General features: G+C 48.4%; 1 protein-coding gene, 2 long non-coding RNA genes and 1 pseudogene across 26 annotated transcripts; 2 read left to right on the plus strand and 2 right to left on the minus strand.

Annotated features, from left to right (window-relative positions):
* Window positions 1-202: 202 nt before the first annotated feature.
* On the plus strand, window positions 203-15,240 carry LOC144335373 (uncharacterized). Its single transcript, XR_013406208.1, has 4 exons — window positions 203-584; window positions 1,424-1,541; window positions 13,345-13,492; window positions 15,030-15,240. It is a non-coding gene; the product is annotated as an uncharacterized LOC144335373 (long non-coding RNA).
* Window positions 8,121-21,875, minus strand: LOC106993930 (uncharacterized). 24 transcript variants are annotated; one of them, XR_013406194.1, is made up of 7 exons: window positions 21,799-21,875; window positions 20,442-20,663; window positions 19,631-19,825; window positions 12,065-12,156; window positions 9,073-10,442; window positions 8,716-8,836; window positions 8,121-8,373 (listed from the first exon to the last, which is right to left on the minus strand). XR_013406194.1 is itself a non-coding variant. In XM_077970550.1 (5 exons), the coding sequence occupies exons 1-2, from the start codon at window positions 17,764-17,766 to the stop codon at window positions 12,119-12,121; spliced, it is 363 nt and encodes a 120-aa protein (XP_077826676.1). In that variant the 5' UTR covers window positions 17,767-17,865; the 3' UTR covers window positions 8,121-8,373; window positions 8,716-8,836; window positions 9,073-9,118; window positions 12,065-12,118. The 24 variants fall into 24 exon arrangements, 7 of the variants coding, with proteins under 7 accessions (XP_077826676.1, XP_077826674.1, XP_077826671.1 ...); XR_013406195.1 differs by lacking the exon at window positions 20,442-20,663; XR_013406193.1 differs by lacking the exon at window positions 8,716-8,836.
* Window positions 10,992-12,986, plus strand: LOC144335374 (uncharacterized). The gene is made up of 2 exons (XR_013406209.1): window positions 10,992-11,958; window positions 12,915-12,986. It is a non-coding gene; the product is annotated as an uncharacterized LOC144335374 (long non-coding RNA).
* LOC144335372 (synaptophysin-like protein 1 pseudogene) lies at window positions 19,887-20,418 on the minus strand (annotated as a pseudogene).
* Window positions 21,876-22,856: the final 981 nt, after the last annotated feature.

The following is a 22,856-nucleotide window of genomic DNA, read 5'->3' on the forward strand; positions in this document are numbered from 1 at the left end:
CCAAACCCAAGGAGAAGCAGACACGGCTGGCGCGGGCGCCCAGGGTGACTCGGAGGCGTGGCTCTGCAGTCGCCCTGGAGCAGCTGCCCTTCCGACCCTGCCTGGGCTATGACTCATCTCCGGCGGAGGAGAAAGGGGCCTTTGTGAGCCCCCAGCTCCGGCGTCTCCCGGACAACACCGCCCTCCGGTGGCCGCGAGCCGCGAGGGCTGGGGAAGCCGCCCGAGAGGCAGCGCCCGAGCTCCCCACGAGCTGCGGTGCCATTGGAAGCGTCAGCGTCCGCCCCTCGGAGTCCAGCCCTGTCGCGGGGAAGAAAGGGGGAGGAACCGCCAACCCCTAGAGGGCAAGTGGGCTCAGCCCTAGGAAATGCTCCAACCCCTCCCACACGCCCCGGGAAACGGTATCCCAGAGCTCCGCTCCCTGGAGACCCCTCCAGAGAGGGACCTGGGGCCCCGCCCCGCAGCTGGAGAAGGGGTGAATGCCTTTCCTGCCGAAAGCCTGGTCAGCCGCCCTGCTTGTTGCGTCTCCAAGACCACGTGTCTGCTACATTTTAAAATTAGATTGGAACATCTGACTTACTCCTTTTGTGAGTTGCCTATTCATATCTTTGGTCTGCTTTTCCATTTTCTATTTTTTCTCTTGTTAATGTACAGAAGCAGTTAAAAAATATCAGTTCTGTCAAATGTGTTGCAAATATTTTTCTAAGCTTAGAATTTTACCTTCTAATTTTGTTTTTGGTGATATTTCATACACCACACGACGTTTTGATGTGGGATGACCTTTTGATATTTTTCTTTTCCTTTCTTTTTTTATTTTTGAGACAGAGTCTCACTCTGTCACCCAGGCTGGAGTACAGTGGCATGATCTTGGCTCCCTGCAACCTCCGCCTCCCAGCTCAAGCCATCCTCCCACCTTAGTTAGCCTCCTTAGTAGCTGGAACCATAGGTGCACACCACTATGCCCGGCTAATTTTTGTAACTTTTGTAGAGAGGAGGTGTCGCTATGTTGCCCAGGCTGGTCTTGAACTCCTGGGCTCAAGCAATCTGCCTGCCTTGGGCCTCCCAAAGTGCTGGGATTACAGGCTTGAGCCACTACTCCTGGCCTTGATGTTTTCCTTTATTCTTTCTCCCTTTGTTTTTTTTTTTTAATTGTAAAACTGCTCCCATCTGAGTATCACACAGACATTTCAGATCTATATTTTTTCTTTTCTCCTCCTCTTCGCCCCTTCCCTCCCTCCATTTCCTCTTACTCCTTCATTTAGCTTTTAAATCCACCTGGGACTAATTTTGATATAAAGTGGAAGATAAAGATCTAAACTTATTTTTTTTCTGAATATTCAACTTTTCATATGTCATTGTTCGGCCTTTCTCTCTCTCTTTTTTGTTTGTTTGTTTGTTTTCAGACAGTCTTGCTTTTGTCTCCCAGGCTGGAGTGCAGTGGCACAATCTCTGCTTACTGCAACCTCGGCCTCTCAGATTCAAGCGATTCTCCTGGCTCAGCCTTCCCAGTAGCTGGGATTATAGACGCGTGCCACCGTGCCCAGGTAAGTTTTGCATTCTTAGTAGAGATGGGTTTCCACCACGTTGACCAGGCTGGTGTTGAATTCCTGACATCAAGTGATCCACCCGCCTCGGCCTCCCAAAGTGCTGGGATTACAGGCATGGGCCACCATGCCCAGCTCAGCCTTTCTCTTTTAGTAGAATATTTCCTCACTGGTTTGAAATATCACCTTAATTATAAACTAAATGCTCGGGCCTATTTCTGGCCAGGACCCTGACCTTATACATTAAGCCAAAGGATATGGACTTCTTTAAAAAAAAAAAAAAATCATATTAGGCCACCAATTATGGATTTAGGACATTTATTCACATTGTTTTTAAGCTCCAACTAAAAGCAGGCTTGAATGAAGCATCTGCACAGGAAACTGGAAAGATTTCTTTTTTTTTTTTTTTTTTTTGAGGCGGAGTCTTGCTCTGTCGCCCAGGCTGGAGTGCAGTGGCCGGATCTCAGCTCACTGCAAGCTCCGCCTCCCGGGTTCCCGCCATTCTCCTGCCTCAGCCTCCCGTGTAGCTGGGACTACAGGCGCCGCCACCACGCCCGGCTAATTTTTTGTATTTTTAGTAGAGACGGGGTTTCACTGTGTTAGCCAGGATGGTCTCGATCTCCTGACCTCGTGATCCGCCCGTCTCGGCCTCCCAAAGTGCTGGGATTACAGGCTTGAGCCACCGCGCCCGGCCTGGAAAGATTTCATTTAAAAGGACATAAACATTTTAAGTTCTTTCTTTAAATTTATTATTATTTATTTTTAATAGAGATGTGGTCTGGCTATGTTGCCCAGGCTGGCTTTGAACTCCTGGGCTCAAGCAGTCGTCTTGCCTCAGCCTCCTAAAGTGCTGGAATTACAGGCATGAGCCACCACACCTGGCCGACATTTTAAATTCTTGTTATACAAAATGTCAAACCTTCCTCCAGAATGTTCATAGACTAAAGCACATCCTCCCAAAAGCATGTGAGAATGCCCTTTAAACTACACCGTTCTGAGGTTGAGTATTGTTTGTAAAACTACATCCCAATTTGAAAGGCAAAAATACCATCTCATTGTTCTCTCATAATTTGCATTTCTTTAATGCTTGAAAGTGAATTTTTTCATGGTCATTTATAAAATACCTAGATATAAGCTTGACACAAAATGTGCATGTCCTATAAACAACAAAAACTTAACTAAGAGGTTTTAAATAAAGTTTACATACGTGGAAAGGCATGTGACACTTGTGAATGGAAAGATGCCGGTTCTGGCCAAATTAATATATAAGTTTTGTGTGATTATTTTTTATAGCATTTTTTTTTTATTTTTTTAAAAATTAGAGACAGCCTCTTGCTGTGTTGCCCAGGCTGGAGTGCAGTGGTGTGCTCATGGCTCACTGTAACCCCAAACTCTTGAGCTCCTGTGATCCTCCCACCTCAGCCTCCCAAGTAGCTAGGACTACAGGTGCATGCCGCTACGCCCAGCTAATTTATGTATTTTTAATTTTTTTGTAGAGATAGTGTCTTGCTGTGTTGCCCAGGTTAGTCTCAAATTATTATTATTTTTTTTTCTGGAAAGAGTCTCACTCTGTCCCCCAGGCTGGAGTGCAGTGGTGTGATCTTGGCTCATTGCAACCTCCAGCTCCCCAGTTCAAGCAATTCTCATGCCTCAGCCTCCGAGTAGCTGGGATTACAGGTGTGCACCACCATGCCCAACTAATTTTTTGTTTTTTAGTAGAGATGGAATTTTGCCATGTTGTCCAGGCTAGTCTCAAACTCCTGAGCTCAGCCAATCTGCCCACCTCGGCCTCCCAAAGTGCTAGGATTAAAGGCGTGAGCCATTGTGCCCAGCCTGGTCTCAAACTCTTGTACTCGAGCGATTCTCCCACCTCGGTCTCCCAAAGTGCTGGGATTATAGGTATGAGCCACTGCACATGGCCAGTTTTGTGCAATTGTATTAATAATAAAAATTCCAATATGATATTTTTGGGGAATTTTACATAGTGAATCTAAAGGTCATAGACAAGTTGGGACAACCAAGAACACTGAAAAAAATGGCCAGCAAAGGAGAACTTGTTCATATTAGCAGGTGTTCTAGAAAGACCCTCTAATCTCCCTACCCAGCTGGGATTTTGAAGAGATGTTGTAGTGAAGTTATTATTTACAGAGACATGGGCCGGGTGAAGGGAACCAAGAGGGGAAGTTGAAGCTTGTGCAACAGCAGGACTCCATTAGCACCCCAGACAGTTCGTTCGGAGGGTCGGCCGCACCCAAGTTACAGGCCTAGGGCTGCAGCCACTGCCAGAACCACAGCAAAGCAGGGAGGGAGCAGGACAAATACATACCCCCTCCCATCCTGTCACCTGTCCCCCTTGCTGTTGCCTCTTGATGGCTGAACCTTATTCAAAGTGGCCAGGGGAAGTAAGTGGTTCAATGCTTAGGGCTGGCTCAGTCTCCCAGGGCACAGAGAAAGGTAGGGGAGGCTGCAAAGAGTATCTGGGGACACAGAGATTAATCAAGACATGCGGTAAGTCCACCTTGGGACACTTTTCTAAGAAAATCATCTGCCATATGCTCAAATATTTTTTACAAGGATATGGACTGCAATATTATCTACTGTTTCAAACAAGCCAACTTAAGTGTTCGACAGTAGAAGTTTCGTTAAATAAAAAATGTTATGTCGGCTGGGCATGGTGGCTCACGAGTCATCCCAGCACTTTGGGAGGCTGAGGCAGGAGGATCACTTGAGGTCAGGAGTTCAAGACCAGCCGGTCCAACATGGCAAAACCCCGTCTCTACTAAAAATACAAAAACTAGCTGGGCATGGTGGTGCATGCCTGTAGTACCAGTTACTGGGGAGGCTGAGGCAGGAGGATCACTTGAGCCCAGGAGGTTGACGCTCAGTGAACTATGATTATGCCGCTGTGTTCTAGACTGGGTAGCAGAACGAGACCCTGCCTAAAAAAAAAAGAAAGAAAGAAAGAACCCGGGAGGCGGAGGTTGCAGTGAGCCAAGATTGAGCCGCTGCACTCCAGCCTGGGTGACAGAGCAAGGCTCTGTCTCTAAATAAATAAATAACAAAGTGAACAATTCAGTGGCATTTAGTATATTCATAATGATATGCAGTCATCACGTCTATCTAGATCCAAAGCGTTTCCATCACCCCCAAAAGAGAGCCACACCCATTATACAGTCACACTGCATTCCTCTCTCCTTACAGCCTGGCAACCACAAGTCTACTTTCTGTTCCTGTGGATTTGCCTATTCTGGATATTTCATATAGGTGGAGTCATACAGTATGTGACCTTCTGTGCCTGGTTTCTTTCACTTAGCATGATGTTTTCAAGGTTCATCCATGTGGTAGTATGAATATTTCATTCCTTTCCAAGGCCAAATAATGTTCCATTGTATGGACAGACCACAATTGGTTTATCCATTCATCCACTGATGGACATTTGGGTTGCTTCCACCCTTTGACTGTTGTGAATAGTGCTGCTATGAACATTTGTTGAGGAAGTAATAATTAGGTAGCAACCTGACAAAGCAGATTTTCTCATTTGTGAGATTTTTTTATATGAACATTTCTGGCTAATGCCTGTAATTCCAGAACTTTGGGAGGCCGAGGTGGTCAGACTGCCGGAGCCCAGGAGTTTGAGACCAGCCTGGGCAACATGACAAAAACCTAGTCTCTACAAAAAATACAAAAATTAGCCAGGGCCAGGCGTGGTGCCTCACACCTTTAATCCCAGCACTTTGGAGGCCAAGGCAGGTGGATTGCTTGAGCTCAGGAGTTTAAGACTAGCCTGGACAACATAGTGAGATCCTATCTATTTGTTTTTAAAAATTATTTTAATTTTTTTTTTTAAATGGAGTCTTACTCTATTGCCCAGGCTAGAGTGTGGAGTGCAGTGGTGCAATCTCGGCTCACTGCATGCAACCTCCACCTCCCAGGTTCAGGCGATTCTCCTGCCTCAGCCTCCCAAGTAGCCAGGATTACAGGCATGCGCCACCACACCCGGCTAATTTTTGTATTTTTAGTAGATATGGGGTTTGACCATGTTGGCCAGGCTGGTCTTGAACTCCTGACCTCAGGCGATCCGCCCGCCTCAGCCTCCCAAAGTGTTGGGATTACAGGTGTGAGCCACCAGGACAGGCCTCCAGTTTTTTTTTTAATACAAAAAATAGCCAAGTATGGTGGCACATGTCTGTAGTCCCAGCTACTCTGGAGGCAGAGGTGGGAGGATCATTTGAGCCCAGCAGTTCAAGGCTGCAGTGAGCCTAGATTGTGCCACTCTACTCCAGCCTGGGTGACAGAGTGAGGCCCTGTCTCAAAAAAAAAAAAAAAGAAAAACATATGGTGGTATAAAAGCAAACGACATTTTTGCCATACACATAATAAAACCAGCTTTATTGATTTCCAGGAATATCTGGGTCCAAAGAAAATGTTCTGTAGAGAGAAGGGAAGAAAATAAGCATTTGTTGAGAACCAAGTGTCAGGGCTAATACTTGGTAGCAAGTGCTGCCCTGCCTGTATCTCCTTGGCCACCTGAAGTCACCTGCAGACAGCACCTTTAGGAAGGTGGCTTCCTACATCTCTGCCTAATGACATTTCCTGGATAACCAGCACTCGTTCACATAGGGGCAGTTCCAAGGCACTTCCTCGTCCTGTAACCGAATGGCAGGTTAGTTTGCGGAGTCCAATATTTTTTTTTTTTTTTTTTTTTTTTGAGATGGGGTCTCACTGTGTCACCTAGGCTGGAGGCCGTGGCTCATGCCTGTAATCCCAGCACTTTGGGAGGCTGAGGGTGGCAGATCGCTTGAGCTCAGGAGTTTGAGACCTGCCTGGGCAACATGGGGAAAACCCGTTTCTACAGAAAAATGCAAAACTTAGCCAGGTAACCCAACCCCACCTGTGGTCTTAGCTACTTAGGAGGCTGAGGTGGGAGGACCACTTGAACCCAGGAGGCAGAGGTTGCAGTGAGCCGAGATCCTGCTACTGCACTCCAGCCTGGGTGACAAAGCCAGACCCTGTCTCAAGTAAGTAAATAAATAAATAAATAAATAAATAAATAAATAAATGCCTGGTATAAATTAGTCCAAAGCTAGCTTAGGGGAAGGAGTACAGGTGTCCCGCCTTTAAATGTACTGCTTTACTTTTGGAGCAGAAAGCAGGCACTTTTAAAAGGCAGGGGAAGAAGTGAGCAAGTGGGGGTCTGCACGTTAGCTCTGGTATCTTAGCTACTGGGCAGTTGAACAGGTGACTGCTAGAGCCTTCGTGAGCAGGACTAGGCTGAGAAATCCCCAGGTGGGAGGGAGTCTTACGGAAATTGGCTGTTATCTCTCAAGGCAGCCTCTTGGTGAGCGAAAGTTCTGAGGCAAGCAGGTGGAGGATAAGAGTTCCCTGATGGGCAGGCTTTGGTTTGCAAATCAACGTCACTCTCTAGGAGAGATCCATCTTGGAGCACAAAGTTAAATGAACTTGCCCTGTAGGGAACATCTGCTGAAAGGTGAGGTAAAAGGTTGTATTTGCATGTCTAAAGGAATGAGTAGGAAGTGGGAAACTGGGGAACAGGAGAAAGAGAAGAGAGAAAAAATAATTAACCGTCTCTTAGAAAAACGGGGCTACTCACAGTCCCTCAGCTAAATACCCTCGAAGTGTGTTTGACCCAGGCTCACAGCCGTCCCTGGTGGGGGTGAGCCCCAGTTGCCCACTGCGGTTAACTCAGACTTCTAGGGCTTTCCTCCCTTCTGGTCTCACTGGTCCCCTCCCTCACTGCCTTTAGATTTCTTACCTCTACTTGCTGATTTACCTTGAGCAATTACTTAAACTTTGTGCCTTAGGGACCTGATTTGTAACATAGGGTGGTCATAGTACCTGCTATGATGAGGACAAAAGAAGCTAACATGTACCAAGTGCTTAGAACAGTGCCTGGCACATAGTATGTCCTCAAAAATGTCAATCATGACTACATAAATAGAACAAGTCAGCAGGCTGTGGGAAATGAAACTTACCCGGCCAACTTCGGTTTCCACCTCTGTGAAATGTACATCAAAATGTCTATTTTGAGAGATCACTGTGAGGGGTACATTGAATGACATAACCTATGTCAGGTACAAAGAAAGCACAGGGCTTGGCTCAGAGTGGGCTAGTGCTGGACATGCTAACTGCTCTATTTTCATCAAGCGGCTGTGCTGTCAAGAGAGAATGACCTCTACCAAGCAAGAAGGGCCAAGAGTTGGGGTGCAGGTGAGACCATTTCTGACTCCCAGGCCACTTCCTCCTTTGTCACTGGAGAAAGGTGCGATTTCAGGCAGGTCGTGTCCCTTGGGCCTTGGTTTTAACATCTCTAAAAAGGAGTGATTGGATTTGGGGGATTGCTAAATGATGTCCTACTGCCTCTAAAGATCTAGGGAGAGCCCCTGTCCTGAAATAGACACACACACACACACACACACATTCCTATACACACATAGACAAACACATCCTATATACACACATACATTCACACATACACAATACATACATATACTCATATACACACATGCTTATGTAACTGATAGGTTCTTTCTTCCTGCTGCACAAATAAAGAACACGCCATAGCAGTAAGGAAAGAATTTAATTGACTTGTAGCCAGCCACGCCACACTCAAACCAATCTCCTCCAAGGCTCAAAGGCAGTTTGGGTAAAGGGTGGGGGTGGCCAGGCAATGGGTGCTTGCTGCTGATTGGTTGGAGTGGAGATGAAATCAGAGGGAGTCAAAGCTGTTGTCTTGAACTGAGTCACTCCTGGGTGGGGTCACAGGAGCCTTCAGGTCCAGGTGGAGCCATGGGTGTCAGACACGCAAAAATATCTGAAAAGATATCTCAAAAGGTCAGTCTACAATAGTGATGTTATCTGCAGGATCCCTCTGGAATAATGGCTACGCCTTATCAGAAATCAGGTTCCTCTTCTCCCCCTAGTCTAATGGCCCTTCATCAGCTTTAAAAGGCAGTTGACTTTTGGGGAAGGCCTAGTATAATTTAAACTATAACCTTGGCAGGGTGCTGTAGTTCATGCCTGTAATCCCATCACACTCGGAGGCCAAGGTGGGTGGGTCACTTGAGGCCAGGAATTCGAGACTAGCCTGGGCAACAGGGCAAACCCCATCTCTACTAAAAATGCAATAAAATTAGCTGAGTGTAGTGGCACGGACCTGTCTCAGCTACTTGGGAGGCTGAGGCATGAGAATCACTTGAACCTGGGAGGCGGAGGTTGCGGTGAGCTGAGATTGCACCACTGGACCCCAGCCTGGGCAACAGAGAGAGACCCTGCCTCTAAATAAATAAACAAACAAACAAACAAATAAATAAACGATAATCTAAATGTCTCCCAAAGTTAGCTTAGCCTAAGCCCAGGAATGATTAAGGCAAATGCAAGATGGGGGTGGGTTAGATTAGATCTCTTTCACTGCCATAATTTTCTCAATGTTACAGTCTTTGCAAAGGCAGTTTCACTCACACACACACTGCAGAGAGGAAGCCGCTGTGGCCACATTGGGCCAGTGACTCACCTCTGGAAGCTTTAGTCTCCAGGCTTGGTTGGCCTTGAAAATCACCCTAGAGAAGAATAATGTGTCCAGAAAACATTTCCAGGCACTTCCATGTGCTGTGCAAATGCTGTTTTCTTCTTAGGTCCCTCTTCTCCTTTTGTCACTTTGCAAATGTCTGCAGCTGCCTTGGCCAAGTGTGGGATCAGGTCACATTGCTCTGCCGAGGGCTGGGCTGGGGCCCAGGAAGCCAGACTCTCCAGATCAGCCTGCCCTGTCCTCCCACCCACCTCTTCCCAGCCCCTGCAAGAATTCAGTTAGCCCGGAGGAAGAAGGCAACAGCCCTTGGGGGTGTTTTACTGGGCTCCTCAAACATGGCTGCAGCCCTTCCCAGGAAGCCAGGTCAAGAGAAAACTACAGAACAGATGGGGCCTGGGAAGGAGGAAGCATTGGACTGAAGAGGCACAGAGACGAGCAGGGAGAGGGCTGAGTGATGCAGGTGCAGCCTCTGGGCTGGCTCCAGGCCTTAGACACACATGGCAGGCCTTCACTTAGTGCCGGGACAGCTCCAGTGGGCAAGCAGAACAACTTTCTTGTTTTTCTGTACCTGTGCCCCATTTCTGATTCGGAGTTCCTTTGCCATTAGGCTGGTGGGGAAAAATATGTAACTTCTTTCTTTCTTTATTTTTTGGAGACAGAATTTCACTCTGTCGCCCAGGCTGGAGTGCAGTGGTTCCATCTCGGCTCACTGCAACCTCCACCTGCAGGGTTCAAGCATTTCTCCGGCCGCAGCCTCCCGAGTAGCTGGGACGACAGGTTCATGCCACTGTACCCAGCTAATTTTTGTATTTTTAGTAGAGATGGGGTTTCACCATCTTGCTCAGGCTGGTCTCAAACTCCTAGGCCCAAACAATCCACCTGCCTCAGATGCCGCTAGGATTACCACCCCACCTGGCCTAAATATGTAACTTCTTCCAGGATTTATGTCCTAGTTCCGAGGTCTTTGTGCAACATCACGTGGTAGGATTTGGTCCTCAGAAAACTGTCCATCACTCTGACGCTGTCCTTGCTGCACCCCCAGAGCCCCTTCAGGGCCAATGTTTTCTTGTTACTTCAACGTGGTCAGCCTAGAGGATCTCACTACCTCCCCGAGAACTGCTCCAGGGCCACAGATCTCTTGCCATCTGTCATTCCTTTCTGGGACAGGAGACCCTGCTGGTTCTGGAGGAGTGTGGGGTCTGGTCTCCCCTCTACTTCCGGCCAAGGTGCCTTGAGCATTTGCACGAATCTTCTCTTCACTTTTTCTCGCTTCTAGACACAGCTCAGTTCCCTAAGGGTTCAGGCCTTTAAGAAAGAGTTTTAGGGTACTACTCACTCTGCCCCTGCCCTCGATGCTGCTTGAATGCGGGAAAGGAAATGGGAAAATATAGGAAGAAAAACGAACATCAATGAGTGTCTCAAAATAATATCCTGCCACATACATTATCCCATTTAATCTCACCACAATCCTCTGAGTGTTTTTGTTTTTGTTTTTTTAGACAGAGTTTCACTCTTGTTGCCCAGGCTGGAGTGCAGTGGGGTGATCTTGGCTCACTGCAACCTCTGCCTCCCGGGTTCAAGCTATTCTCCTGCCTTAGCCTCCCAAGTAGCTGGGATTACAGGCACGCGCCACCCACCACGCCCGACTAATTTTATATTTTTAGTAGAGATGGGGTTTCTCCATGTTGGTCAGACTGGTCTCAAACTCCCGACCTCAGGTGATCCGCCTGCCTCGGCCTCCCAAAGTGTTGGGATTACAGGCATGAGCCACTGCACCAGCCTACAATCCTCTGATGTTATCCACATTTTATAGGTGGGGAAACCAAGGCTTAATAAGGTCACATAACTAGTAATTCTGTGTCCTTCCCACCTATATTCCTGAAAACACTGAAGCAGATCCCAAACTTTTTTTTTTTTTGTACACAGAACTCTTTTCTCTCCTTCCTTCTTCCCTCCCTCCCTCTGTCTCTCTCTCTCTCTCTCTTTCTTTCTTTCGAGACGGGGTCTTGCTGTGTTGCCCAGGCTGGTCTCAAGTGAATCTCCCACCTTGGCCTCCCCAGCGTACTGGGATTACAGGTGCACCTGGCCCACAGAACTCTTTATTCAAAAGAATCTCCCTTGAAAAACCGGAAAGTGTGTTGCTGCTCTGGTCGAAGGCAACTGGGATGAGGAGCTCAGGGGTTGCCTCCTTATCTTCACTTCTGGATGCACCTGTGACACTTCTGTGACTTCACAGGCTCCAAGAGCACATTTGGAAACCTCTGGGCTGTATGACCTCCAGGCAGGTTCTAAGGCCAACCCCTCAACTCACTATGCATGGATTGTGACACTCGTTGGTGCCCAGCCCAGCGGATTTCCTTGGAAGATGCTGGCTTCTTGGCACGTGTAGTCAAAACGTCCTGCTTGGTTCTTCCCCAGACTGCTGGAGCCCACTCCTGGATGGGATGTCAGGGCCAGATCCATGGCTTCCTGAGAGAATCTGGAGGCTGGCCCACCTCCCGCTGCCCAATCCCTCCAGTGTGTCCAACATAATCAGCCCAAACTGCATGGGGCCAATTTATTTAAATAAATGTTAATCCTTCTCAGAGCTAGATGAATGGGGCCTTTGGAAACAGTGCTACAATTTGTCCCCTGAGGTAAGTCTTTTTTTATTTTTTGCAATCATCTCTTCATTGAGGCTGCTGCCATCTCATCTCCTTTTGATTCATAAAATCAATTGTCTAGAAATATTCAGCCTGGGCAATACAGTGAGACCCTGCCTCTACTAAAAATTAAAAAAAAAAAAATTAGCTGAGCATGGTGGTATGTGCCTGTAGTCCCAGCTACCCAGGAGGCTGAGGTGGGAGGATTGTTTGAGCCCAGGAGGCAGAGGTTGCAGTGAGCCAGGATCATGCTACTGCACTCCAGCCTGGGTTACACAGAAAGACTCTGGCTAGGAAGGAAGGAAGGAAGGAAGAAAGGAAGGAGTAATACTCACAGCCCTTGGGTTTTTGTAGCTCATCCCTCCATCCATCCACTCATGGGATAAGCATCAGGTGAGCATCTGAGTACTAGGTGCTGTGCTAAGCCCTGGGGAGGCAAAGACAAGGAAGACTCATCTCCTATACAGTCCCCAGTTCCCAGTTCCCAGCTCGTGCCTCTGTGCTTTTCCAGCCCTGGGAAATTGTCATGGACATTTGCTGGCACTGGGCCCCCTCACAGCTCTCTGCTCTTGCTTCCCATTGCCTGCCTCCTGCCAGCACAGTCTTGGTGAGACACAAAATCAGGGAGCCTTGCCCTCCCATCATGGAAACCAAAGGGGTCTCTGAAGGTTTTCCCTGCCCCAGTTCTTCCTCTCCCTGCCCCAGTGAGACCAAAGCGTCGACACCTGACCCCAGCCCTTCCAGTCAGAGCCCTTCCCAGGACTTTGAAACAAGGTGGGAGAGGCAGTTGACTTGTTCACCACAGCCGCACAGAGCCTGACTGCCAAGAACCTCTCTGCTACTTCCTGTTCTTTGTCCAGACCTAGTTCTCCAAACTTCCTGTGGGTTTTGGGCATCTCCCAAGTTTTCTTTTTTATTTAAAGACAACCAGAGTTAGTTTCTGTTTCCTGCAGTTAAGGATCCCTGGCCAGGCACGGTGGCACATGCCCATAATCCCAGCACTTTGGGAAGCCACAGCGGGAGGGCTGCTTGATGCCAGGGGGTCTAGACCAGCTTGGGAAACATAGCGAAACCCTGTCTCTACAAAAGATTTTAAAATTTGCTCTGCATAGTGGCATAGTCTGTAGTCCTAGTTACTTGGGAGGCTGAGGCAGGAGGATCTCTTGAGCCTCAAGAGGGTTCAAGGTTACAATGAGCTATGATGGCACCACTGTACCAGCCTGGTAACAAAACAAGACCCTGTCTGTAAAAAATAAATACATTTTTAAAAAAGATCATTGACAAGCATACTGGGTTCTAGCTGTTATTTCAGTTGTATCGAACATGCTGGAAACATACTTTGCCAAGCACCTGTTCTGGGTCAGGTGTTGTGGATATATTGACCTGGAGGAAGACAGACAAGTAAACGGTCAGTGTTTAAATTATGGGAAATGTTGTGGAAGCCTAGAGAACAACAGAGGAAGAGGTCAGCTCCACCTGAGGGGAGGAGGGGCCAGGAAAGCTTCAGAGAGCAGGTTATCCCAACGGGGGTCCCTGTTTTTGCCCCTGTCCCCACCTGCACCCTCTCCCCCTTCTCAACACAGCAACCTGAGGGATCATTTACAAATCACATCAGGTCACGGCTGGACTCAGAGCTCTCCGATGGCTCCCATGTCACTCAGAGTCAAAGCTGAGGTCCTGCTGAAGCGGCGTCACTATCTGGGGCAAATACTCGAGGTTTCTTGTCTCACGCCAGGGAAATTGAAGACACGGACACACAAGAAGTGAGTTTAAGAGTGGAGGTTAAACAGGCGAAAGAAAGAGAATAGCTTTCTTTCCTGCAGAGAGAGAGGCTCCCGAGTGGATCTTCCGGTTTTGTGGTGAAAAGCACGGGGGTGGGGGTGCGTGGGGTTTTACAGACAAAATTGAGAAGGTGGTGTCTGATTTACATAGGGCCTGAGCGATTGGTTGGGCCAGGTGTGACGTTTGCATAGTGCTTGAAAAAGCTGGCCATTCCACCCTAATCTTTTATTATGCAGTTGGAGTCTCTATCTGGCCGGCGCCATGTTGTCTGTTCCTTACTGTACATGTGGTTGACAAAGAAAAGGGAAGAAAAGTTGAACATGACATTTTGGCCCCCAGGTAGCATTTTCCTGTAGGCACAGCTGCCAGCATTCACCCGTGCAAGTTTCCAGCTTGCTTATCTACGTCTGCAGCTCGATTTTACAGGCTGCTCTTTGTTAGTAAAAGAAATGATCTGGGGGCTGCTTTTGATTAAAAAGAAAACCTTACCGAGGACATCCTTGCCCTCATTCTCTGCCTAAGAAATTTCTTTTACTTTTATTCTATTTTATTTTATTTTATTTTTTGAGACAGAGTCTCGCTCTGTTGCCAGGCTGGAGTGCAGTGGTGCGATCTTGGTTCACTGCAACCTTCGCCTCCTGGGTTCAAGCGATTCTCTTGCCTCAGCCTCCCAAGTAGCTGGAACTACAGGCACGCGCCACCATGCCCAGCTATTTTTGTGCTTTTAGTAGAGACAGGGTTTCACCATGTTGCCCAGGATGGTCTCGATCTCTTGACCTCATGATCCACCCTCCTCGACCTCCCAAAGTGTTAGGATTACAGGCATGAGCCACCATGTCCGGCTAGAAATTTCTTCTTAACTCCTATATCACTATGATGCTCTAGAAGGCCTTATATGCCCAGCAAAGACTACATCTCGCAGTCCTTGTGCAGCTGGGTAGGGCCTAGTGCCAACCTCTCAGCAATGGGATGAAATTGCAGTAGGTGGGTGCATCTTCCCCGTCACTTGCCTAAGAGGAAATGCTGGACTTGAACTTCTTCACTGTACCTTCCCACTCTGCCTAGAATGTCCACAGCCAGAGCAGCCCCGGAACCCACAAGGAGGGGTTAACTCCTGGCTCCTGAATGACTGTGTGGAACAGAGCTGCCTTCTGTCCATCATATGTGCAGTGGGGCCTCCAAAGGTTTCAGAAGTGAGCAGCCCTGCTCTGCTGCCCTCTCATGTTCCTGCAGCTGGTTTTGATAAGTAGTTGGACTTTTCTATCTCTGTCAGATGTTAGTTATCAGCATGTTTTCCTCCATGTTTCTTCTAAGTTGCAGCTGCCTTAAATCTGCTGTAGGCTAGGAAATCAGACCATCAAGTTTCCTAGAACAGTGACTAACATAAACAGGTTCTGAGGGAGGCCTGAGAAGACCACTTGTGACAAAAGTGGGTGTGATTTAGCACATAGGCTCTGAGGTGTCTAGAGCTTATCAGAGGCTGTTTTGACCTTATTCTTATTTTCTCTTGTTTTCCAGAGTTTGGAGTTTGCTGAAATGTAACCTCAGAATAAGTGGGGTGTGACTGCCCTCTCTCCTTTGAGGGAAAAGAAAAAGTATTTTCAGGCCGGGTACGGTGGCTCATGCTTATAATCCCAGCACTGTGGGAGGCTGAGGTAGGTGGATCGCTTGGGCTCAAGAGTTTGAGGTCAGCCTGGGCGAAACACTGTCACAACAAAAAATACAAAAATTAGCCAGGCATGGTGGCGCATGCCTGTGGTCCCAGCTACTCAGGAGGCTGAGGTGGGAGGATTGCTTGAGCCCGGGAGGTTGAGGCTGCAGTGAGCCATTATTTCACCACTGTGTTCCAGCCTGGGCGACAGGGCCAGACTATGTGTCAAAAAATAAAAGAAGTATTTTCATCCCTCCTTATTAACAGGGAAATTGTGACGCAAAGACAATACTCACCAAAATCCAACCAGTTTTTTGTGATCTGAGAGTTTGTTTTAAAAAAAAAAAGTCCTGGCCAGGTGTGGTGGCTCATGCCTGTAATCGCAGCACTTTGGGAGGCTGAGGCAGGCGGATCACCTGAGGTCAGGAGTTTGAGACCAGCCAGGTGGGCCAACATGGCAAAACCTCATCTCTGCTAAAAATACAAAAATTAGCTGGGCGTGGTGGTACATGCCTGTAATCCCAGTTACTTGGGAGGCTGAGGCAGGAGAATCGCTTGAACCTGGGAGGCGGAGGTTGCAGTGAGCTGAGATCACGCTATTGCACTCTAGCCTGGGCGACAGAGGGAGACTCTGTCTCCAAAAAAAAAAAAAAAAAAAAAAAAGTCCAACTAGTTTTTCTATGGAAATAGACAAGTTTTTAAAAAATTTATATAATAAAGGACTAAAGGGTCAAGACTAGCTAGGACACTATTGAAGAAGAAAGTGAGAAATAAGATGGGAGGGGCTTGTCCTACCATAATAAAGAATTATTATTAGCAAGACAGACAAAGAGACCATGGGGCTGAACAGAGGACCCAGAGATGGGCCACATATTGATGGGAACTTGGACTGTGACAGAGGCGGTTTTACTACACATCAGCGGGAAAAGAAGACACCAATTTGTACATGATACCAGAACAACTGGCTAACAGATGCAAAATATAAAACTAGATTCCTTCCTCACATTGTACACAAAGACAGACTCCGGATATATTTTTTAAAACTAAATATAAAAAGCCAAATTTTAAAACTTAAAAAAAATCTGCAAGCAAATACAACCATGAACTTGAAAAGGGGTGGGTTTCTTAAATAAGATAAGAAGGACGTAATTTATGAAGGAAAATGTTGATGAATTTGACTACCTTGAAATTTTAAACTTCTTTATGATGAAATCATAAATATGAAAAGGCAAGATATTGGCAATTCATTACAACTTGTTTGTGTCCAGAATACATCAATAAAAGAAGAACAATTTAAGAGAAACAGGAAATTCACAGAAGAGGAAACCAGAATTGTCATAAACAAATGAAAAATGCTGAACCTCACTAGTAATTATGATAATTCAAATCAAAATAAAGACTTCATTTCACACTCATCAGATTGGCAAAAATTAAAAAGCCTAGTAACACCATATTGGCAAAGATATGGGGAAATGAGAAGTCATAAGTGGCTGGTGGGAATATAAATTGGTAGAAGCTTAAAATCCTTTATTTGCAATTCCAAAATGAAAAACTCTGAAAACTAAGTTTGCTCCCCTAAATTTGGTTTAAACTCCCTTATTTATTTATTTATTTATTTATTTATGAGACGAGTCTCGCTCTGTTGCCCAGCTGGAGTGCAGTGGCGAGATCTCGGCTCACTGCATTCTCTACCTCCCGGGTTCAAGAGATTCTCTTGCCTCAGTCTCCTGGCAACTTCCACCACACCTGGCTAATTTTTGTATATTTAGTAGAGAAGGGGTTTTGCTATGTTGGCCAGGCTGGTCTCGAACTCCCGACCTCAGGTGATCTGCCGCCTGGGCCTCCCAAAGTGCCGGGATGACAGGCGTGAGCCACCCAGCCCGTTCTGGTTTAAACTTACTTTGTGACAAAACCTGATATGAACCAATTTGAGGCTACCTGTAGTGTTAATATTAACGTATTAATTTAATATGCTCATGGCAGCGGCGGGCCGTCCGCAGCGCTGGGGCGCGGGCGGCGGTGGCAGGAGCGGCTGCCGGAGCAGCAGTGGCGACGGTGGGTACACTGTGCTCGCGTCCCCGAGGCAACCGACTGCGCCGCTCCCACCCTCGCGCGGCCGGGCGAGACGTGCCCCCAGGCCCGAGCCTCCCGGGCTCAGGACCTTGGCCCCGCGTCGCCGCTCTCTCCCGCTGCTGCTGCCGGGAGGCCGCTGGGAGGAGGCGAAGCTGGGGCCTCATTCCCGGGCCCAGCGCCGGAAGGGAGAGCGGCGTCTGCCCTACCAAGGGTGCGGAGTTCCTGCGCCTCCGGAGGAGACTCTGCGCAGGGCCGCCCGGGGCCGCGTCCCTGGGGTCCGCCCCGCATCCGGGTGACCGCGGGCCTGACACTCCCGAAGGCTGGGCCCGGGCCCACGATCCGCTCCCGGAGGCGCCCCGCCCCGGGCCGTGCCGCGAACCGGGCGAGGGGAACTCCGGGCCACTCCTGAGTGCCGCGGCCACGGGGGTAGGTTCGCGGAGACGACGCCCCTGCCCCAAACCCAGACCCGGCCCCGGCCCTGCGAGGACCAGGAGCTCCTGCCCCAGGCCGCGAGGGGTGCGGCCCGGGCATCACGCTCCACGTAGCAGGCGGGAGCTGAGAGCGGCAGCAGCCGCCCAAGTCCAGACTGTGGACCCGGGCCTCTCTGCACTTTTGGGGGACCAGGAAGGTGCTCGCCTTGTCCTTGCAGGTGGGGGTGCCCACTCCCATTGCTTGGCCTCTGCTTGCTCCCGGCCCCGGCTCGGATCTCGAAGTGGGGTTGGGGCCCAGCCCGAGGGCTGTCACAGCCCGGCCTGGTGTGTGCACGCTAGGAGCATTGCTGACACGCCCCACTGGTTTCAGATCAACTTTGGGGAATTTAGCGATAGCTACTAAAAGTCGAAGATGTGCATGCACTGTGATCTAGCAACCATATGCCTAGCAAAACAGGCCGGGCTCGGTGGCTCACGCCTGTAATCCCAGCACTTTGGGAGGCTGAGGCGGGTGGATCTCTTGAGCCCAGGAGTTTGAGACCATCCACCTGGTCAACATGGCAAGACCCCTGTCTCTACAAAAAATTTAAAATTTAGCTGGGTATGGTGGCATGCGCCTGTAGTCTCAGCTACTTGGGAGGCTGAGGTGTGAGGATTGCTTGAACCTAGGATGTTGAGGCTTCAGTGAGCTGTGATTGTGCCAATGCACTCCAGCCTGGGTGACAGAGCAATACCCTGTCTCAAAAGGAAAAAACGCCCACACATCGATACAAGAATTTTCACTGCAGTGCTGTGTAATAACAAAAATGGAAACAACCAACAGTCCATTAGGAAGGGAACAAATAAACAGTTTTATTCAAACAATGGGAAACTATAGAGCATTTTAAATTAACGAATCAGATCTACAATGTACTGACACGGGTAAATCTCAAAAATGAATGAAAAAGCAAATTTCAAAGAGATTTACACAGTATGATAGTATATATGTACATATATTGTTAATATAGGTGTTATATGTGTGTATATAATCCCAACACTTTGGGAAGCTGAGGTGCATGGATCACTTGAGCCCAGGAATTCGAGACTAGCCTGGCCAACATGGTGAAACTCCATCTCTACTAAAAATACAAAAATTAGCCAGGCATGGTAGCTTATACCTGTAATCTCAGCTACTTCAGAGGCTGAGGCAGGAGGATCGCTTCCTGGGCCCCCATATTTTATATATGTATATACCTCTGTAGTAAATGTGTACGTATGTATGTGTATATATATATGGTCAAGGAGAATCTACACTAACTTGGGACACTGGTTACCTATACAACGGAAAATGGGAGGGCTTTAGATTTGGGGGGTTTTTTTGTTTTGTTTTTTTCCAAAAAAGAGAAATAGAAAGCAAATATGGCAAAATGTTGACATTTGTTAAACCTGTGTGGGCAAGTACAGAGGTCTGTTTAGTATTCTTTGTGCCGTATTATATTATATTATATTATATTATATTATATTATATTATTTGAGACAGAGTCTCACTCTGTCACCCAGGCTGGAGTGCAGTGGCACAGTCTTGGCTCACTGCAGTCTCTGCCTCCAGGGTTCAAATGATCCTCCTTCCTCAGCCTCCCAAGTAGCTGAGATTACAGGCACCTGCCACCACCCCTGGCTAATTTTTGTATTTTTAGTAGAGACAAGGTTTCACCACGTTGGCCAGGATGGTCTCGAACTCCTGGCCTCAGCGATCTGCAAGCCTTGACGCCCCCAAAGTGCTGGGATTACAGGCGTGAGCCGCTGTGCCCAGCCTGAGTTTATTAACGGCAGTTTGGCTCTCAGTGCACCCCTTTCCCACGTGATGCCTTCTGCCATGTTATGACATGAGGCCTTCCCCAGAGGCCAAGCAGATGCAGTCCCTTGACCTAGGACTTCCCAGCCTCCAGAACTATAAGAAATAAATTCTTTTCTTTATAATTTACCCAGTCTCGGGTGTTCAGTTATAGCAACAGGAAAGAGATGAAGACACTGTTTTCCACAGTGGCTGGACCATTTTACATTCCCTCCAACTGCACAAGGGTTTCAATTTCTTCACATTCTTGTCCACACTTGTTATTTTCTGTTTTTGTTTTACAGTAGCGATTCTGATGGCTGTGAGGTGATATCTCATTGTGTGGCTTAAAAAAAAAAAAACACACATTACTTTTATTGGAAACAAATAATGTGCCTCAAGATGTTGGCAACGAGTCATGATATAGACATATATTTAATACAGTGTATTTCTCCCTTTAATTACATTCCAGCAGGAGGTGGAATACCTCCTTGGCTATGAGGAGCAGAAGTATTTCATGGATTGTGTAAGTTGGCCTCCTCATACTTGTACACACACCAAGCATTTCCCCTCCAAAGTATCATATTCAGAAAGACAAAGATCACAGATACATTTAGGAATCCCATGCTGGTCACAGAGCCAAAATAACACATCATCATGATTTCTTACAAGCAGAAGTTCCTGAACAATATTTTGACCAGTAGTTATTTTAATATCTGCAACAGCTTTTGCCCAAGCGAGCTTTTGAAGTGCTCGCCAATCACAAAAGATGGCAACAAGAGTAATGACAAAGCCAATCAGGGGAAGTTTAGGACTACCCTGATATAGGTTCCTGTAACCAACATAAAACAGTACAGCAACGCAGTACAGGAAGACAGAGATGGCAAATGTAATAGGATTGTACAGAAGTGTCATCTCCTAGGAGGACTTGACTTTCTAATTTATATCATACACATTAATACCTGGAGGTGACTGAAATGATGCCTGATTCAACCTGAATGGATAATCAGAAGTAGCTGTAATAGTTTCGTAACTGTAGGAGGACAATTCACTTGAATTTCTGTTTGCTCTTAAAAACCTCCACAGGTGGCAAAAGAGAAGATGGAAGCCATCTACTCCAGGCCCTCGAGGAAGCTGAGCAGCTCCCTGAGTAGGGTTGAGGTTGATCTGGAAGGCCACATCCTCTAAAGGAAGGAAGGAGAGAGTCAGGATGGTGGGGGCCTCAGTAGTTTTGCATTTCCCTAATGATTAGTGATGTTGAACATCTTCCCAAATGCTTATTGGCCACTTGTTTATTTTCTTTGGAGAAATGTCTATTCAAGTCCTTGCCCATTTTTGAATCAGGATTGATTTTTTTGTGGTCTAGTTGTAGTTCTTTATACACTATGGATATCGATTCCTTATCAGATCTATGATTTGAAAATATTTTCTACCATTCTATAGGTTCCTTTTTTCACTCTGTTGATTATACTCTTTGACACATCCATGGACAAGATTTTAAAGGGCAGGTAGAAGTCAGACAGTTTGAGCAGCAGTGTAGTGAAGAGAAGGCATTTCACTCGAAGGAAATAGCCTGTGCAAACACACAGAGAGAACCGCAACATGCAGATAGTTGGGTCTTGCTAATACACTGATGAAGGGTAGGAGGTGGGGACAGGTGAGACTGGAGGAACCACATGACAGAGGACGGTCCTAGGCTCGCGAAGTAGCTGGACTTCGTTCTAAGGTGGCACTACTCAGAGTGGTCTGAGGACCCTGGCCAAGCACCCCCTACTAGGAGTTTGTTAAAAATGCAAATTCTGGCTGGGATCCTGGCTCATGCCTGTAATCCCAGCACCTTGCGGGGTTGAGGCGGGAGGATTGCTTGAGTCTAGGAGTTTGAGACCAGCCTGGGCAACATAGTTAGACCCCATCTCAATAAAAAAGAATAATTAAAAAATGCAAATTCATGGAGGCCCAGTTTTGGCCTATTGAATCAGAATCTCCGGGGTAGGGCCGGGGGATCCCGGTTTTAATCAGCCCCCGGGATTATTCCAAGGTTCCGTAGAGTTTAAGGGAAGTGGAGGAACTGCCGAGGGGTCCGCTGAAGTTTTGGAAACATCCCTGGTGAGAAAGACGGCCCGGGTTGTTGTTTAGGCCGGGCACCCTGGGCTTGGCTGCGTCCCCATCCTCTTCCAGCCGCCTCGTCCCAATCCGACCCCGCCCGAGTTCTGGCCGCCGTCCGACCCCTCGGGGCCCGCCCTGCGCCCCAGCCTCCTCCCCGCCGTGGGGTCAGGGGTCAGGGGCGCGCGGCTGCAGCCAAGCCCACATTCCTCTTACTTCCCGCCATTGTCCTGGGTTCCTGTGGCCGCGTCTCCACACTCGCTCCTGACCGCCCCACAGTCCCGGGGAGTGATGACTCATTTCCTTTCCCCTGCTGACATCATCGTGCCCCCAGCGTGGCCCGGCCGGGGCGGCGGCCTGCGCCCTCCCAGGTCTCCTCCCAGCGCCTCTAGGCGCGCGGGCGCAGGCGCGGCATGGCCCTTCTCGGCCGGCAGGGGGCGCCGGAGCCCGCTGGGGCCTCCCGGGCCGCCACCACCACGGCCCGGGCCGGAGAAGGGGGAGGGACAGAGAGCGGCCGCGGCCCTGCTGTCCCGCTGAGGGCCTGGCTGGGAGTCAGAACTCTCACGGTCACGGATAGGGAAACTGAGTCCCGAGCCTTGACCAAGGCAGCACAGCCCACCCTGGGAAGTGGGGGACTGGAATTCAGGACGCTCAGCCCCAGGCCCATGGTTTCCCACAGACCGCAGGTGTTAATCTTCCCGCACCCCATGGTATGTATTTTCAGCACAAAGTCTGCAGATAATATTCCCCCAATTTCCATCACTTGTGGGCCCTGAAACGTGGTCGCCCTGGAACCATGAGGAGCCCAGGGCCACTTGGGCTCCACCTGGGAAGCACGTAGAGCCTGCAGTTATTCGGCGGCGCTGCCCCCGGCTGATCTGGCTGTGTCGGGAGGTGCCCCTCACCCTCGCATCCACCCCGGCTCCCCAGCACCCACTGCTGGTCCTCAGGACCCGACCCTGTCTCCTCTGCCTTCCCTGTCAGGTTTCAGGGAGGCAGAGGAACTCACTTAGCCTGAAAATTTCAGATATTTCATAAGACTGAGCCACCTAAGAGTGCGTCCCTTTAAGACATATGGAAGAAGTCATGCAAGGCCACACGGTGAGCTAGAGCTGAAATGATACCTGTCCTTCCTCAGACCTGTCACCCCCCATGCTGCCCACATAATGAATGCAAAATGCTCCACCCAGTGTCTGACAGTAGTGTAAGCACTCAATGAATGGTAGTCCTTGTCATTAGGAAGCTAGTTGCCTAAATTCTCAGGGCCTCAGGCT

Source organism: Macaca mulatta, chromosome 16 (assembly GCF_049350105.2).
Source record: "Macaca mulatta isolate MMU2019108-1 chromosome 16, T2T-MMU8v2.0, whole genome shotgun sequence".
NCBI lineage: Eukaryota > Metazoa > Chordata > Mammalia > Primates > Cercopithecidae > Macaca > Macaca mulatta.

Excerpts from the sequence above, each read along its gene's own strand:
- LOC106993930 (XM_077970550.1), bottom strand. The coding sequence starts at position 17,766 with ATGCCCGGGCCGCACCCCTCGCGGCCTGGGGCAGGAGCTCCTGGTCCT. Across the intron at positions 12,157-17,441 it reads GCAGGAACTCCGCACCCTTG|GGCTTAGCACAGCACCTAGT; the intron begins GTAGGGCAGACG and ends TTGCCTCCCCAG.